We start from the raw sequence: 18,618 nt of genomic DNA, 5'->3' as shown, positions 1-18,618 counted from the left end.
ATTATGTCCTGGGAAGCTACATCAATTAAGATGTAGGGCTAGAAATGAGTGTGCTCACAAATTGACATGCAAGTTGCAATCCCTGTGCCTAAATGGATAACCCTAAGATGCATGTAATATTGGGCCTTGGGTCTCATTATCATCAAGCTGGCGGGCTTCAGGCGTGAATGGACATTTCTTACCCTTCCTGGCTCCACATTCAGGTAAGTATACTTTGCAGGTTGCCTGTTAGGCAGCATATAGATCTGGCTCAGGCCAATTCAATCTTGCAGAGAGAACGTCAAACAGGCACCTGCCTGGCTCCTTGTCTGAAAATGCAAAGGATCTCACGCCCGTTTCAGATGTAGACCTTGGATGCTTCCCCCACTGCACCCCAACAAATACCAATATGGCAGACGGCATACTCCTGGCTCATAATGAACGTGCATTTCCTGCCCGCTATACTGGAAACTAAACATCCATTTAGTGCCCAAAGAAATGGGCAGGGGCTATCCAATCTCTAGGCAATTCTACAAATGATTTTTTAAAATTAAAAACACTGCAGATCTATTTAAACAAACAAAACAAAATGGAACATTTTCGGATTTGGAGTTTATTTTACACTGAGGTTCAACCAATAATATACCTTGTTCCACAGAATTGGCGATAGTCGGCAAGTTCCCACCGAGGCTCTGACAGATTCGTGCTCCAGCTGCCCACGTGAGAGCTTGTGGTTTTACAAAGTAATAGCACTAAAACAGATGAAATATGACTCATGACAATACATTTTTTACTACTCATACTTGACATATCATTAGTTCCTATTTACATTATTTTGTAAGTGGATACAGTATTCCTATTTAAAGTTGTTTGTGCTTTGGAAAATAACTTCTTTCACAAAGGAAACACCTGTCCTATAATCCTAGCATCAAATCATCTAAAATTAATAAAATGATAAATATCTGTGAACAATCTGATTAAAGTAACATGTATTTCATTAACGTTATGCAGATATAAACAAGAACAAATGTTTGGCAGGATAACAAAATGCCTTTCCATTGTGAAAGAAGGGCATGGTTTTCCAATTAAAAGAGCACTATGGCGGAGATTTTTAGGTTTTCGCCACCAATGGAAAGAGCACTGGACCCCTGAAAATGGCCAAGTATGACCTAACGCCTCATTTTGCAAAGAAAACCCCTTTCTTTTCCTTATTACAAACAGTCTTCTTAAACCCCTCTCCCGTCTCCTCTACCCTCATTTCCAACAATAAGTTGATAAGGAAATCATGGACTTCCATGTTACTAAGATCAAGACCATTCGATCAGCTGCCCTGCTGCTTTCCACCCTTCCACCGGTCCAATGGGCCAAACTCGCTGTAAACTTGAGATCATCTGAAACACTGGACTCAAGTCCTTACAAGCACCAAGTTCCATTCACCCATTACCCCAGTACCCATCAGTGATCACTGACCTACTGTGGCTTCCAGTCAAGCAATGCCTTGACTTAAAAATTCTTATCCTTATTTTCAATGGCCTTGTCCCTCCCTATCTCTAGGCTTTCTATCTCCTCTAGCCCCACAACTCTAAGATATCTGTGCTTGTCTAACTCTGACCTCTTTGCATCCTTCATTTTAATTGATGCACCATTGGTAGCTTCAGCTGACTAGGCCCCAGGCTCTGGAAATCATTCCCTAAACCATGCTGTCTCTGCCTACTCCTCTTTCCTCCTTTATGGGGTTCACTAAAACTTATCAATTTGACTGAGCTTTTGGCCCTAATAGCTCATGTCACTTGTCAAATGTTCCATCATAAACTCTCCTGTGAAGCACTTTTGGATATTTTATGTTAAAGATGCTATTTGAATACAAGTTGTTATTGTTGTCCCTGCAATAGTATGGCTGATGCAATCTTTCCAAAGGCCTGCCACTGGGCATCTGGAATATTTGCTTGAGCAAGGCCCTTTTAATAAGTTCACTCAAATGTTGGAAGTAGTACAAGGAACAGCCACAGGCTGATCACTGTTCATAAAAGTCTCAGTCATTAAGAAAGACTGGAAAAACATGGCCTTTTGCCCAGGAAGTGATTTTGTTAAGGTATAAAAGATTGTGTATGGACAAAGTAAATCTGGAAAATTGCAAGGACAGAAGAGATTCAATATAATAGCAAGCACATTTAGTCCCAATGTCCTGAAGTCTTTCTTCACAGAAAGAGTAATCAACACAGGGAATGGGCTGCAGATAATGGATATTCTGGATGAATGAACATCAATGAGTCAAATAATCATGCTCATCCTTAATTAGCTCTGGATTTACGATTCATTAACTGATGTCATCATTTTTCAATATCTTTTCCAACTAACAAGAACTTATATCAAAAATATATACATCATCACAAATTCTTATAAATATTCTCAAAGCTTATGTAACTATTGTGCTCTTAAATAAAAGTGACAAATAGAAGAAAGCTTCTATACGCTTACATTATCTCCAAAGGGGGTCCAACTATCAGTGCATGGGGTACCTGACATATTGGTTTCTGAAGACCATGGTTCTAATGATGATATATTTAACTTTTGACAAATGAAGGGAAGACGTCTGGAGCAGTCCACAAATTCATAACGCTCTGTGGGGTAAGAAAAAATGTTGAAGCAATAGGACCATTAACTTTGTAACAGTGGTAACTCTCACCAGTTTTAGAATCGCCAGTTTGCTGGCTGTTCTACTTAAGCGCCGCCCTTTATAATGATGCTGCTGTCTTCACCAGATATAAATATCAATCAGGAACTTCACCTCTCTTCAACACATTGGGCAGAATTTTCTGCCTACCGGGCGGGCAGGCCTGACCCAATCTCCGGCAGGCCCCACTGCCATTTTAAGTGGGTGGGCTAATTAAGGCTCGCCGAGCATGATACTCGACAGGAAGCGCTATACGCTCCCTGTGCGGATGGGAGGGGGTGGGTCGGGGGAGATTCCCCAAATGCGAGAGTGTGCACATGCGCACGAAAGAGCACACATCTCCCTGAGGCTAAGTGCTGCTTCAGGGAAATCGCTGACAGTTGTATAAACATGAAAAATAGAAAAAAAAAATCCTTAACATGTCCTCCTCATGTGACAATGTCATATGAGATGGGACATATTAATAAATTTCATTAAAACTTTATTCAGCTTTTTAAATCCCTACATGAAACTTCATCCCACCAGTGGATGAGGTTTCATGTCTTTTCTATTCCCCGCTGGGGCTCCTGGCCTGCCCACCAACCTTAAGGTTGAATGGGCAGGTCCTTTAATTGTTTTAATGATCCTGTCAATGGCCTCAATTGGCCATTGACAGGTTGGTGGCCCCACAGCTGATTTTGCTGCGCTCCAGCCTTCCTGAAGATTTAAATGGGGCGGGATGATGTCGGGGTTTCCCTCCAATGTCATCCCGCATCATTTTGTGCATCGGCGAGTGTGCCACTGCCCCTGTTTGCTAACGGCAAAATTCAGCCCATTAACCTTAAGTGATTCGGAGTTTCTCTGTTTTGAGGCTAACAATCATTACATCCCAGTGCAGCATGCCACACTCACATTCCCATTATGGAAACTTGCGTTATAACATGGCATGTCTCCACACAAATCAATTTGTAAACTGATTTACTTAGTGTTGGTGGTGGAACTCTTATGCAAGTCAGGAACCCCACTCCAGGTATGAGCTCAACATTTAGACTTTTAGCTTTGTGCAATACTCTATTGTTGGAGGTGCTGTCTTTCACATGAGATGTTATTGAGATTCCATCTGTTCTCTCTATTGTATGTACAAGATCCCATGACACTATTCAAAGAAGGGCAGAGGAATTCTCCTGAGATCTTGTCAAAAATTGAATACTTGTGATTAGTGGGACCATGCTGTGTCCAAATTACTATTGTATTTCCAAATGTTATAAACAGTGATTAAACTTCTAATATACTAAATTGAGTGTGAAGTGCTTTGTGATATCCTGAAAGTCAAATGAGAACTACTTTTGCCTGGCCTAGAAAAGGCCACTTTTCCTAATTGTATTATGTAAACACTACTCTTCCTTTAATAGATTATTCTATTCACAAATGTAACTATAAGACCTTCTTATCATTTAAACATCACAAGTTTCACAAGTTCTAGTTACAAGGTAATTGTATGTTCTGGAGCTTAGTCAAGTCACTGATTAGCTAGGTGTTCATACATTTTAAAAACTGCAATTGCTGAGAGCGAGAGTCCAGAAGGCTGTGTTGCCTGCTCAATGCCAGGGTTCAGAACATTGTTCTGGGCTGGGGAGCAGCTTTCAGTGGGAGGGGCATGGATCCAACTGTTGTGGTCCACGTAGATACCAATAACATTGCTAGGACGAGGAACGAGCTTCTGCTTAGGGAGTACTCGCAACTAAGGGCTAAATTAAAAACCAGAACCTCAAAAGGTAATAATCTCTGGATCATTATCTGAACCACAATGAAATAAGCGTAAAGTAAATCAAATTAAAGAGTTAAATGCGAGGCTCAAAGATTGGTGTGGGAGAAATGGATTTCAATTCATGAGGCAATGGCACTAGTACCATGGAAAATGGGAGCTATACTGTTGGAATGGTCTTCACCTGAACTGTGCTGGGACCAGTGTTCTGGTGAGTTGTATAACTAGGGTGATTGGGAGGGCTTTAAACTAAATAGCAGGGGTGAGGGAAGATGTGATCAACTAAGAAGAGAGGAGAAGGCAAGAGAGCAAGGTAGCAATAAGGGAAATGGTAATCAGAGTGTGGCAGGAGGGACAGAGTGTACAAACTTAAGAGTGCACCAATAGGTAAGGCTATAAGGTTATAAAAATAACAAAAAGATAGAATTAAAGGAACTCTCTCTGAATGCATGCAGCATTCACAACAAGCTTGATGAATTGACGGCACGAATAGAAGTAAACAGATATGACCTAATTGCCATTACGGAGATGTGGCTGCAGGGTGACCAAGGCTAGGAAGCGAATGTTCAAGGGTATTCCACATTAAGGTAGGATTGGCAAAAAGAAAAGAAAGTCATGAAAAGCTGTTAATAAAGGATAAGATTAGTGAGAGAGGTTCTTAGATCAGAAGATCAAAATATAGAATCAGTTTGGGTGGAGCTAAGAAACAGCAAGGGGCAGCAAATATTGGTAGGAGTTGTTTATAGGCCACCAAAAAGTATGATAGTGTAAGGCACAGTATAAATCAGGAAATTAGAAGTGCATGTCACAAGGATAATACAGTAATCATAGGGGATTTCAATCTACATATAGATTGAGTAAACCTAATTAGCACTAATGCTGTGGAGGATGAATTCCTGGCATATATATGTTGTTGTATATGTTAAGGAACCAGCTGGAGGATGCATGATACTAAATCTAAGCCCAGTGAGAAAGGGCTAATTAATAATTTCACCACAAACAAGCATATAGGGAAAAGTGACCATAATATGATAGAATTTTATATAAAGTTTGAAAGTGACGTAGTTCAATCTAAAACTAGGGTCTTAAAATATAAACAAAGGAAACTACAAAAGGTATGAGGAGCAAGTAGATTGGGAAGCTATAATAAAATGACGGTAGATAGGCAATGGCTAGCGTTTCAAGAATTAATACATGGTTCACAACAAACTTACATTCCTTTGAGGCACAAAAACCCTGCAGGAAAGGTGATACAACCATGGCTAACAAGAGAAGTTAGGGATTGTATTAGATCAAAAGGGAGTGACTTATAAAGTAGCCAATAAAGTATTAAGCCTGAGGATCAGGAGTATTTTAGAATTCAGCAAAGGAGGACCAAGAAATTGATAAAGAAAGAAAAAATATGAAAGTAAACTAGTAAGAAACATAAAATAAACTCTAAAAGATTCTGAAAGTATGTGAAAGGAAAAGATTACAGGGACAAATGTGGGCCCATTACAAGCAGAGCTGGGAGAATTTACAATGGGGAGTAAGAAAATGGCAGGGAAACTAAACAAATACGTTGGATCAGATTTTCACCTTGACGGAAAGCTTCCCCATCGTGTTGAAAATGGCAGATGAGACCAGAAATTCCTGCCCCCGAACTTCATCAACACATCCTCCCCATTTTTAAATGTTGTATATCCTGAATGTTCAAGTATCTCAACACTTTTTGAAGCATTACCAGTGTACATTTACCCTTTCCTTATCCTTCCAAAAACTTATCACCTCACAATTCACCCCTTCAAATTTTTCATCTGACATTTATTTGCCTAATCGATTAACCTGCCACTGTCATTATGAAATGGCTTATCCTCCTCTTTACAGTAAATGACTCGCCTTATTTGCAGGACTACAAATTTGATATTGTGCCCCTTCCATCTAAGATTTGTTCAATGGTTACAACATTGAAACCTTGGAGTGGTGGGAGCTGGGAACCACTATTTACATTTCTTCAGTCCAAAACAATTAACCAATATTTTGTTTTCTGCCTTTTGGCAAATTTCCTATCCATGCTGTCACATTACTATTAATACTACCTGCCATTTATATAGCACATTTTACCTTCGGAAAACATCCCAAGGAGCTTCGCAGGAACAGAATCAGATGAAACATGACACTTAGCCAAAGGAGATGTTAGGAGAGGAAACTGAAAGCTTTCCCAAAACAGTAAATTTTAGAGGGGTCTTAAAGAAGAGGAGAGAGGTTGTGCAGGTAGTTTAGGGAGGGACTTCTAGAGCTCAACCCAAGGCAACTGAAGGTACGGCTGCCAGAAGGGGATAGCAACTGCATAAGTGGGCAGAATTGGAAGAACAGAGTGTTCCCAGAGGGTTAAGGAGCTGGAGAAGGTTAAAGATATACAGGGGGAGGGAGGCCATGAATGGATTTTGTCATAAAACTATCATATTTTCTGTAATATTATTGTAGGCCTATGGGTGTGAGTGTGGATGGTTCTGTGTGACTGATTTAATTAGATGAGAGACACTTAGACTACAAGACTGAAATTATCAAGAGTTAGGGTGTGAAGGAAATTTGCATTTTTAGATAAGTGAAGGGGTTTTTTGATTTTTCAACGGGATGGTATAATGTTTACAACTAACAAGATAAGTGAGGCAAAGCAGTAAGTTTATTTTTCCCCGTAATGGTGAAAAGTAACTATGGGAAAAGTAAATTTCCAAAGACATTAAAGAGAGAGAAGCATATATAAAAGGATGGAAGGCTATGCGGGGGTGTGGCCATGTAAAATCTTGAAAGGTACACCGTGAGAAACAACTTTGAATGAAACCCTACCATTGTTGCAGAAGAGGTGCTGCGCCAGTAACTAAAGTGGTGTTAAAAGCCTTTGGAATTTCACTATTGAGTGGGTGCTGTGGTAACCTTGCTAGATTGCTTTTTATTTAAATTTCAAATCTATTTAGGACTGTTGCCTTAAAGGGGGTTTGTGTAGTTTGGAGTCAGATTAATTAGGAATTTTGGGATTTGGTATAACATCGAGTAACTGTAATCTCATATAGGTGTTTAAATTCTTTTCTCTTCTTAGTAAAAATTTTAATTTACTTTTTAAAACCACTAAAGGTGTTAGTGGACTCATTACTTCTGAATTCAGTGCACAAATCTTCTTGTAATAAATACAAATTGCATAACCGTTGTGAAAGCGTGGCCAAGTTTCCCTTGAGGATTTGGTCTGCCCAGCATGAACCATCTACTGCATAACAACAATTCAAAACAAGGATGAGAATTTTAAATGCGAGCAGTTAGTGGATTGGGCTCTAAATTTGTGTTTAGTGAGCATAGACATGATGGACAAACAGCACTTTAGTGTGGATAATATATGGACATCAGAGCTTTGAATGAGCTCAAGTTTATGGAAGATGGGAGGCCAGAAGTGGGTGACAGGAATAGGTGGTTTTTGTGACAAGGGGATATGGAATTGGAAGCTCCACTCAGGGTCAAATAGGGCACGTGAACAGGCTAGTTCATCCTGAGACAATGGGCAGAGAGAGGAATGGTGAGGTAATGGAGATTGTGGCTGCGGCCAAAGAGAACAGTTTTGGTCTTCCCACTGAATAATTAATTCAAGGAAATTAAAGCTCATTCAGAACTCTGGGCAGAATTTTGCCGTTGGTGAGTGGGGCCCGCTCGTCAACACGTAAAATGACGCGGGATGATGTTGGGCGGAACTCCCAACGTCACCCCGCTGTATTTAAATTTTCAGGAAGGCTGGACTGCAGCAAAATCAGCTGTGCGCCCTCCGACCTGTTAGTGGCCACTTGAGGCCATTGACAGGATCAATTAAGCAATTAAAAGGACCTGCCCGCCCAACCTTAAGGTTGGTGGCCAGGCCAGGAGCCCCGGCGGCAACTAGAAAAAACATGAAACCTCATCCAGTGGCGGGTTTTTAAAAATTGTAATAAAGTTGTTATGTAAATTATGAACATGTCCCAACTCATGTAACATTGTCACATGAAGGGACATGTAAGGGATTTTTTTTTTCTATTTTTAATATTTAAAAAATTTTAAGGCTGCACTTAGCCTCAGGGAGATGAGTGTGCTATTTTGTGCACATGCACGAAAGAGCGCACTCTCAATTTCAGGGATTCCCCCCCACCTGCACAGGGAGTGCATTGCGCTTCCCAGCGGACGTCATGCTGGGTGAGCCTTAATTGGCCCGCCCATGTAAAATGGCAGTGCGGCCCTGATCGCTGGCAGTGATCAGCTCCGCACCCGCCGGCGATTGAGTCAGGCCCACCCGCCCGACAAACGGAAAATTCTGCCCTCTATGTCAGACAGGTGCTGCAGCAAGAGCAGAAACCTGATTGGATGGGTTCAAACATAAGAGGGGACAATACAACCTTGGATTGTGGAGAGGAAAAAGAGGTTAGAAATAGGGTGATAGTTTGCAAGGACAGGGGTTAAGGGTGGATTTTGTTTGGAGCAGCAATGTGATGACAGCAGATTTGAAAGGGAAAGGGAGAGCACCTGATGAGATGGAACTGTTCAGACTATCAGCTAGGTAGTGGGCTAGGAAGGGAAGCAGGGTATTCACTGCACCAGTGATGAGGAAGGAACAGCACGTTAAAGTTTGCACCTTAGGGAGCTAAGAGAGGGGGTCGTACTGCAGGAAAGGACCACAGTGGTGGAGAATAGGGTCAACAGAGCTGGAGGTCATGAAAATATGGACTCAGAGTGGGCACAGGGGAGATGGGAAAGAAACTAGAGGAAGGTAGGTGTTCAGGACTAGGGTATGGGGAAACGTTGCTAGGTGGTCAAGGCGAAGTAGGAATGTGGCACAGACAGACCCAACGTCAGTGACAAAGAAGTCCATTAACTCTTTGCACCTGTTGGAGGAGAAGATGGAGATGGCAGGTGAGGGGTTCAAGGAGACAGTTGATAATGGAGAGAAACAACAGTCAGTTACCTTTGCCTTCCAGGACAACACTGGAGTGGCAAGCAATTTGGGTAGAAAGCAGGTCCTAAATGAGGCTTGATGTGGCCTGCCTGACCCGGCAGTGAAAGGGCAAACCAGCTTTTTCTTTAAAAATAAATTCTCGGGTTACAAGCACTGTTACCAAGGCCCACATTTATAGTCATCTTTAGCTATGCTTGCAAAGGTGGTGAGTATTCTGCTTGAACCGCTGAGGTCTATTTGGTAAATGTACTCTCACAACGATGTTAGGATTTTGCACCAGTGATGAGGAAGGAACAGCACGTTAAAGTTTGCACCTTAGGGAGCTAAGAGAGGGGGTCATACTGCAGGAAAGGACCACGGTGGTGGCGAATAAGACAAGGGTATCAAATGCAGACGTGATGGTGTGATTGAGCAGGTCAGTAGCTGCAGGACTATCATGACAATTGGAGGACTAAACACTAGATTGTGGAAAGGTTGGAAGTGCATTTTCAATGACTTGGGGGAAAGCATTTTGTTTCCAGGGATGATTGCAGAGAACATTGGGGTTGGCAGTGGGATGGGGTTGGTGAGGAATGCAAGGAAATATCAGAAGGAAGTGGAAGCTATGGTGGAGGGGGTAGTTGTGAATATGTGTAATAGAGCTTATATTCAAAGGTTAAGAGAAGACAGGAGGGCAGAACTCAGGAAAAGAGGTGGGGTGAGTTGAAATGAAAGTTTAGGAGGATGAGATGTCATTCACTGCAGAGGCTAAGAGAGGAAAGGAGTGAAAATATCATAGTGAGAAACTGAGGGAGGTTGGTAGAGATGGGAGAATGATGGAACAAGGCAAGATGTTTAACAGGGCAGAAGATGCCAGAGGGTAGCAGGACAGATTGTGATCAAATCTGGTGATCAAGGTCGCAGCAGTTTGGATGGGGTATGTGATGTATTGCATAACCAGACAGGAAGCAGTGATCCAAGTTTCCATCAAGGTCACAATGTCAATGCAATCATCCACAACAACATTTGGGATAGCAAGGGTCCTATTTGTAAGTGAACAGACATCTTGGAGAGAGAGATGGAGATGGGTGGTGACTGATGACCTGCCTGCACACTCCAAAAGGATCAACAGTGGGAGGGGTAAACAAGTGGAAAAAAAATGGTGGTGAAATTAATCCCCAATGTGTGCACTGTATGGTAAAAATCAGCAAGAGAGAAAGGAACAGTTGTGGTTGCTGCTCATAAGGTAGCAACATACTTCAATGGGTCCTTTGAAGAATGCATAAGCCTACAGTTACCTTCTGTGCCTAAGTTATTGCAGCCTAAGATGGTGGTAGGAATAAGAAAGTGAGGAATTGTGAAAATTGGACTAGAGATTTGGGTGGTCAAGATACTAGAGTGGTGGTATCTGATTGAAACATTGATGAAATAATGTTAGATTCCCACAGTTTAACTCTGCACACATTCAAATGCTCTCTCACGCTCTGGGCCCAAACTCAAAAGGGCAACTCACTTTGATGAGGTATCAAAAGTCACCCAGAAAAGGAAGAATTGTGTGGAGAAAAAAAAAAGCCTCTCCTCATTCTTCATAACAAAATTTTCATATCACGTCTCTACATTAAATAGAGAAATACATAGGCGAGCAGAATGGGCAGACAAGTGGCAGACGGAATTTAATACAGTGTGAGATGATGCATTTTGGCAGAAGGGATAGGGAGAGACAATATAGACTTAATGGCAAAGTTCTAAGGAGTGTACAAGAACAGAGGGACCTGGGGTTGCATGTGCAACAACCTTTGAAGGTGGCAGGACATATTGAGAGAGTGGTTAGCAAAGCATATGGGATCTTGGTTTCATAAATAGAGACAAAAACAAGAAATCATGATGAATCTTTACAAAGCTCTGGTTAGACCCCAACTAGAGGACTGCATCCAGCTCTGGTGATCACACTTTAGGAAAGATGGAAGGTCCTTGAGAGAGTGCAGAGGAGATTTATTAGAATGGTTCCATGGATGGGGGATTATAGTCACAAGGTTAGGTTGGAAAGGCTGAGGTTGTTCTCCTTGGAACAGAGGTGATTGAGGGGAAATTTGATAGAGGTGTACAAAATTATGACAGGCCTAGATAAGGTAACAAGGAAAAACTCTTCCTGACGGTACAAGGACTAAGGGACACAGATATAAGAGATGCAGGGGAAATGTGTGGAAGAATGGTAATGAGCTAGAACTCAGTGAAGCAATCAATGATTTCAAAGGGAAATTGGATGGGCATTTGAAGGAAATTAACTTGCAGGGCTAAAGGGATCGAGTGGGGGAGTGGGACTGACTGCAGTGCTCCATACGGAGCAGGTATGGACTCAATGGGCTGAATGGCCTCCTTCTGTGCAGTAAATGACTATGATTTCCGTTTCCAAACTTCATCTGCCACCTGTCTGTCCGTTTTACTGGTCTGCCTATGTCCTCCTGAAGTCTGTTACTATACTTCTTATTGCTCATTACATTCCCAAGTTTCATATCATCAGCAAACTTTGAAATTACGCCCTGTATTCCTAAGTCCAGGACATTAATGTATCAAAAACAGCAGTGGTCCAAATACTGATTCCCAGGGAACACAGTGTATTCCTCTCTCCAGTCTGAAAATCAACCACTCACTGCTATCTATTTCCCTGTCTCTTAGCTAAATTTGTATCCACTGTCTCATTAATTTTATGGCTATGAGATCCATGAATCTGCAATTCAAATACAAAATATACCTATAATACACAAGTTACTTACCAATCCACCTTACATGGTGAGGAGTTATAAACCAACAATCCCTATATCGGTTATGGAAGGAGTGAAATCGATGGTATAAGTAAGAGGAATGGAAACTAAAAAGGAAAAATATAAACATAGGTCATAGTGCAATCAAATGTTTAATTGCTTTATTAAACAGAAGTTAAATTTTCCCTCTTCTCTCCTGAGGTTGGTGTCCTGGGCCCAGCTATCTTCAGCTGTTTCATCAATGACCTTCCTACCAACATAAAGACAGAAGTGGGGATGTTCGCTGATGATTACACAATGTTCAGTATGATTTGCGATTCCATGAATCGCAAGTGGAATTCAATGACCCTTCGCCAATAGTGGGTTCGGAGACAAAGCAGGTGTGTGATTGGGTGCAGAGCGGGGATCCCCACCTCCGACCTTTCCTAATCAAGTCTATTTAAGGACCTCTTCCCACCAGCATTGGTATTTATGTGCTACCTAGAGACTGTGCAGCAAACCCTGTTTGGTGGGGGAGGCCTAGTTTATGGACTCTTGTATATGACTGAAGGACCTGGCATTGGGAAGAGGGCCCTAGCAGGAAGCCACTTCGTTGTCCTTGCTTCTGACCACCCCTCCCCACGTCACCAGTAACTCCCTCCCTTTGCCCCTCATCCCACCTAAACACACCTCTATCTGGAATCCAGTGATCCTGATGGTAGGCCCCACTGTAGTACCAGCGGTGGCCCCCTAATGCTCCATCCTCCAACTTGCTGGCAGTTCTCAGGGGTGGGATTTCCACTCAATAGGAGGGCTTAATCCGGCAGGAGGCTCTATGCTGCCTAGTTAAGTGCCAGATTACCTCGGAATAGCATCAGGCCTCCCAGCAAAAAGCAACATGGAGCTCCCACTGGTTCTCCAACTAGCAGGTGAGAACCCCATCACCCACATTAAATTCCAGTCGCTGAAGCAGTCAGTGTTCACATGCAGCAAGACCAGAACAACATTCAGGCTTGAACTGATAAATGGGAAGTAAAATTAATGCCACACAAGAGCCAGGCAATGGTCATCTCCAACAAGTAAGAATTTAACCATCTCCCCTTAATATTCAATGGCATTACCATCCCTGAATCCCCATTTATCAATATCCTGGAGGTTACCATTGACCAGAAATTGAACTGGATTAGCCTTTTAATATTTGTGGCTACAAGAACAGATCAGGGGCTGGGAATTCTCTGGTCAATAACTCACCTACTGACATCCCAAAGCTTCTCTATCATCTAAAAGGCACAAGTCAGGAGGGTGAATGCGGCTCCAATAACACTCAAGAAGCTCAACAGCATTCAAGACAAAGCAGTCCACTTGATCAGCACCCCATCCGCCACCATAAACATTGACACCCTCCATCACTGACACACCATGGCAGCAATGTGTGCCGTCTACAAACTACACTGCAGCAGCTTGCCAAGCCTCCTTTGACAGCACCTTCCAAGCTGGTCATCTCTACCACCTCAAAGGAAAAGGGCAGAAAATGCTTGAGAAGCCACCACTTGCAAGTTTCCCTCCAAGCCTTCCTGACTATATTGCCATTCCTTCATTGTTGCTCCTGGAACTCCCTCCTTACAGCACTGTAGGTGTACCTACACATGGACTGCAGCAGTTCACTAGCATTTTCTAAAGGACAATTAAAGAGGACAACAGGTGCTAGTGTCCTCAGCAACACACCTATATCATTCAAAATTAATAAAATAAATTTTGATTTATGCAATATTTTTGATGTATAATAACGTTCCTAGTCTATTCAATAGCATTAAAAGAAAAAAAGGTGGTCAGTTAGACAAGGAGATATTAAAAGGAATGCCAAAGTCTTGGTAGAAGAAGTGAATTTTGAGGAGGGTCTTACAGGAGACTGAGAGACAGGGGGACTTAGGAAGCAAATTGCTGAGCATTGGACCTATGCGATCAATGGCACAGCTGCCAATGACGGGCATCCTTCCCTCCCTTTTCCCAAGAGCTGGAGGAATGGAGAGGTTGAGTGTAGCTGTATTGCTACTGGATGTTTTCCAGATATGGGAGTTTAACCATGATGAGATCTTTAGATGGGAGAAACTGGAGGTCTAGGAGGCAATATAAGTTAGTGAGGGAAGGAATTATGGAAGTAGATACAGGCAGCAGAGTTTGGATTCAGGGGCAACGTTTGCTTTCTGAGGACCCCATGTATAGGTTCAGTTTGGATCCCTATATTTTATGGGATAAACTATCACCGAATCTCTCTGGGGTATCCAACTAGCTCTGAGTTCCAGTAATTGCATGGGTCCCATGGTGCTCACACTGCCAGTTTGGATGGGCTAGTTTCTGGAGAATCGAGAATAAGAAGCTAGTCTTGGAGACCACTGGATGAATTACATCTGAGAGGTGACTAAAGGATAGTAGAGTTTCAGTATCAGATTGGCTGAGGTGTGTTATGTTACTGATGGAAGTTGCCTGTCTTTGAAAATGAGAGGATATGGGGTTGGAATTTCATTCTGAGCGGGAATGAGACGTAGAAGTTAAAACATTCTGGTTCAGTGTGAGACAGTGGCTAGGGAAGAGGATGGAATCTACAACAAGTATACAGAATTTGTGGTGAGGGTTAAGGTTTTGGTCCTCTGAATGTTCAGCTAAAGTGAACTGTAGCTCACCAAGACTGGATATCAGTGAAGGAGTGGTGTTAGCACAGGTGCACTGCAGGAGTCAGGAGAAGGAAAACTAGGTGTCGTCAGTTTACATTGGGAGCTGACAAGAAATCTGTGGACAACGTCACTGGGAGTAGCATATAGATGCGAAACAGATGGAGAGGTTGGGCAGGAAAACATCTCCCAAGATGACAGCGTGGGGGTAGGAAGAGGAGCCAACGATAGAAATACTCTAGCTACAATCAAACAGATCAGAAAGGGAGTCTTACTAACCTGGAGAATGGAGGGGGATGGGTGCACAAGGAAAGAGGTGTTGGATAAAGATAGCGTGGTCAGTCATATCAAAGACTGGTGAGAGGTTGAGGAGGATAGGAAGAGATAATGCATCATGAGGTTCCAAACATTTTATTTCATAACTGGTTAAGGGAATTTCAGCACTACAGGCAGGGTGGAAACCCAATTGGAGAGATTAGAACAGGACATTGCCAGAAAGTTGGTCACAGATCTGTTCAAAATTTTGGTAAGTAAAGGTAGGCTAGAGTTGAGCTGTGAAAGGAAAGAGAAATTGGGTATATTTGTTTTTGAGGAGGGGCTTAGCAATGACAATTTTGAAAGGAATGGGAACAATACCTGAGACCAAGGAACCACTTACCACGTCAAGTAGTACAACGGCCAGAATGGGAAGTGGGTTTTGTGGATCGGATGAGTTCAGGGAGGATATAGAGGTAAATGGGACAGAGATTAGCTTAATGGACAGGGTAAGGGGGTGAAGTTGCAAAGCCAGTTTAATCGATGATCTCTATCTTGGCGCCAAAGATCAATAAATTCTTTGCAGAAATGGGAATGGAAAGGAGATGGAATTAAAGAGTTAACAGTAAAGAAAATTAGCTAGGGATTAGCTCTGCTCTCTGGGACGATCCTCGGTAAGATATATTTTGTAGAAAACAAAAACAGAATTACCTGGAAAAACTCAGCAGGTCTGGCAGCATCGGCGGAGAAGAAAAGAATTGACGTTTCGAGTCCTCATGACCCTTCATGTCGAAGGGTCATGAGGACTCGAAACGTCAACTCTTTTCTTCTCCGCCGATGCTGCCAGACCTGCTGAGTTTTTCCAGGTAATTCTGTTTTTGTTTTGGATTTCCAGCATTCGCAGTTTTTTTGTTTTTATATTTTGTAGACATCAGTCATGGTTTAGCATCTTACCAAAGTGATCATTCTTCCGGTTTGAAGAGACTAAGTTCTTCCTAACAACACTGTGGGTGTACCGACACTACATGGACTACAGCAGTTCAAGGCAGCAGCTCACCACCACCTTTTCAAGGGCAATTAGGGATGGACAATAAATGTTGGCCTTGCCAGTTCGTCCACATCCCGTGAGCAAATTTTAAAAAGTCCCCATATTACATCCATATATTTACTTCCAACAATGAGTTATTGGATAATGATCATCAGTGGATACCTGGCCAATTTTCCTCATCCTAATCCTAATTATTTTCAGTTAGGTCACAATGGATTGAGGATTATAGCTTGGAATTTTGTGGTCTCCTCTGTAGTAAACTAACTATCTAAGCTATTAGTACAATAAATGATGGATTTCCATAATTAAGTTGCTGATAGTTGAACATAACATTACTGCAATTAATACCAAGACAAAATAAATATAACTTGAATTGAATTTGAATTGAACATCCACAAAAATAATCTAATAATTTACATAAAAATAAGTTTTCTCTAAACACTAGGAAAAGTATGCACTACAAAGGCATACATCATTGAATTTATATTATATTGTAAAATAAACTAAGAAATTGAACACAAAATTATAGTAAGTTTGAAAAATATATTTTCTATGCCATTATATTTTATACTCACAATGGACTGCCCATCATATTGTAATTGATTTTCTTTACCCACCACTTTGGCAATAAAGGGAAGTGCTGTGGGGAAGAAAAATCAAATATATCTTTTTAATGCAGTTACAAGTTAGGCTTAAATTAGTGAACTATAACTTCAGTATCTTCCAATTTTAGTCCTCTCCCATCAAACAGAGCTTCTCACACTTTGGCCTTCCTTCCTATTCCAGGAGACTGGATGATCTGGTCTATCTTTGATCATCATCATTGCTGTCTCTGACTAGGTTGCTGGAATACTTTTATAGTTATAGAAAAGTTTCCCTCCTTTAATTTGGCCTAGAATGTTAACTACTCTGTGTTATTCCTTATAACCTGGTAACCTCAAGGGCAATCTGTATGCAAATGTCAGCAAATGGCGGTTTTATCAGGCCGGTCAGTTGATGCAGTTAGACGACATATTTTTTGAACTTCAACTATTATATCAGTTCAAGGTGCAGCCCCCAAGATCTGAAAAACACAATCCTTTTTGCACTTATTAGTTTGAACTATTTGAACTGTTTTTTCCTGGAGGTTTAAAAAAAAAAGGCTGTACTTAAAATGCTGCTTCATTGGTAGGTAGATTCTGAATCAGAATACAAAGGACTGTTAGTATTGATGTGAGGTACAAGAAATGTGGATATAAAATTTACGTCATCCCCAAGAATCAGTGTTGCACATCTGCAAGGTCCGTGAATACAAAAAAAATTGTTTTACGCCAATATTTTAATAGAACTTGAAAGCTCCTGTATGGAGGTCTTCCATAACACATTGTATTCCAAATGCATCAAGTGGAGGGGAAAGACTTTCTTTCTCCTGTATGATCTGAGATTCTGGATAATAGTTGTTGTTCTTGGTTGCAAGGCTCACAGCATCAAGTGTGATTGAGTTTTCACAATAAGGAAAAGATTATGTAGCACAGCCCCGTCTTTGAGAAGCTGTACGATGGAGATATAAATTTCTGATTTTGTGCTCATAGTGGGTCATCTCATCTGCTGGGAGTGCATACTGGATATGAATTTCCACACTACCCATGAACCACTCTTCCCAAGACCACTGCCATCTAGAAGCACAAAGGCAGCAGATAGATAGGAACACCATCACCTGGCAGTTCCCCTCCAAGTCACTCACCATCCTGACTTGGAACTAAATCACCGGTCCTTCACTGTCACTGGGGAAAAATCCTGGAACTCCCTTCCTAACAACACTGTGGGTGTGCCTACACCACACGGACTGTAGCAGTTCAAGATGGCAGCTCACCACCACCTTCTCAAGGGCAATTAGGGATGGACAATAAATGCTGGTCCAGCCAGCGAAGCCCACATCCCATGAATGAATAAACAAAAACACTCGTCACTTGGTACACTAAATATTCCCTCTAAATTACATGCACCTGCAGCCCTACAGCAGCCTGGAAGGTAATGTGCAGGCCTTGTTGGTGTTAGGTATCACGTATACATGATGGCACAAGAAATCTAAAGGTGCTGTGCATTGTAAAAAAAATACTGGTTGTGCACAAGAACCAAATTTTAAAGGGAACATTGTGCGGGTGGTGGGGCACACCCAAAGTCACTAAATTATCTCCTGGATATGCTTGATGTTATCTCAGAGCATAAATTGAAAAAATACTTCAGTCAATCATTAATGTTGCAAATATACAGGCAAAAAAATGTAAAAAACCAATAAAGACTCACCCTTTGTAGATAAGTTTTAATCATTTTTATTGCAGGTCTAGATGTTATAGAAGCCAATTTGCTCTCATTCCTTGCACAATATAGGTCAGCTTCTTGGTAAGTTAACAAGGTGTTGTTCACAAACCAATACTCATTACCATCAATAACAACTGTGGGCCCATGAATATTCTCTCCATCTAAAGAAGTGTACACAGGAAAATGCTGACAGTTAAGAAAATGAAACAATGTCAGTTTGTGCACAGTGTTATGAATGTTTACAGTTTTGAGAGAGGGAAAAATAGACAACATTATTTTA

General features: G+C 41.6%; 1 protein-coding gene across 3 annotated transcripts in view; it reads right to left on the bottom strand.

Annotated features, from left to right (window-relative positions):
• Positions 1 to 18,618, bottom strand: part of ly75 (lymphocyte antigen 75) — a 151,001-nt gene that overhangs the window by 40,782 nt on the left and 91,601 nt on the right. For all 3 annotated transcript variants that reach the window (XM_041200864.1, XM_041200865.1, XM_041200866.1), the window contains 5 exons: positions 18,324 to 18,499; positions 16,613 to 16,677; positions 12,099 to 12,193; positions 2,458 to 2,600; positions 626 to 731 (listed from right to left, as the gene is read on the bottom strand). In XM_041200864.1, coding sequence (XP_041056798.1) covers positions 626 to 731; positions 2,458 to 2,600; positions 12,099 to 12,193; positions 16,613 to 16,677; positions 18,324 to 18,499 — 585 coding nt within the window. The remainder of the gene's footprint in view (positions 1 to 625; positions 732 to 2,457; positions 2,601 to 12,098; positions 12,194 to 16,612; positions 16,678 to 18,323; positions 18,500 to 18,618) is intronic.

Source organism: Carcharodon carcharias, chromosome 12 (genome assembly GCF_017639515.1).
Source record: "Carcharodon carcharias isolate sCarCar2 chromosome 12, sCarCar2.pri, whole genome shotgun sequence".
NCBI lineage: Eukaryota > Metazoa > Chordata > Chondrichthyes > Lamniformes > Lamnidae > Carcharodon > Carcharodon carcharias.
Note: the sequence above shows the minus strand (reverse complement) of the source record. Positions and strands in the feature narration are given on the sequence as shown.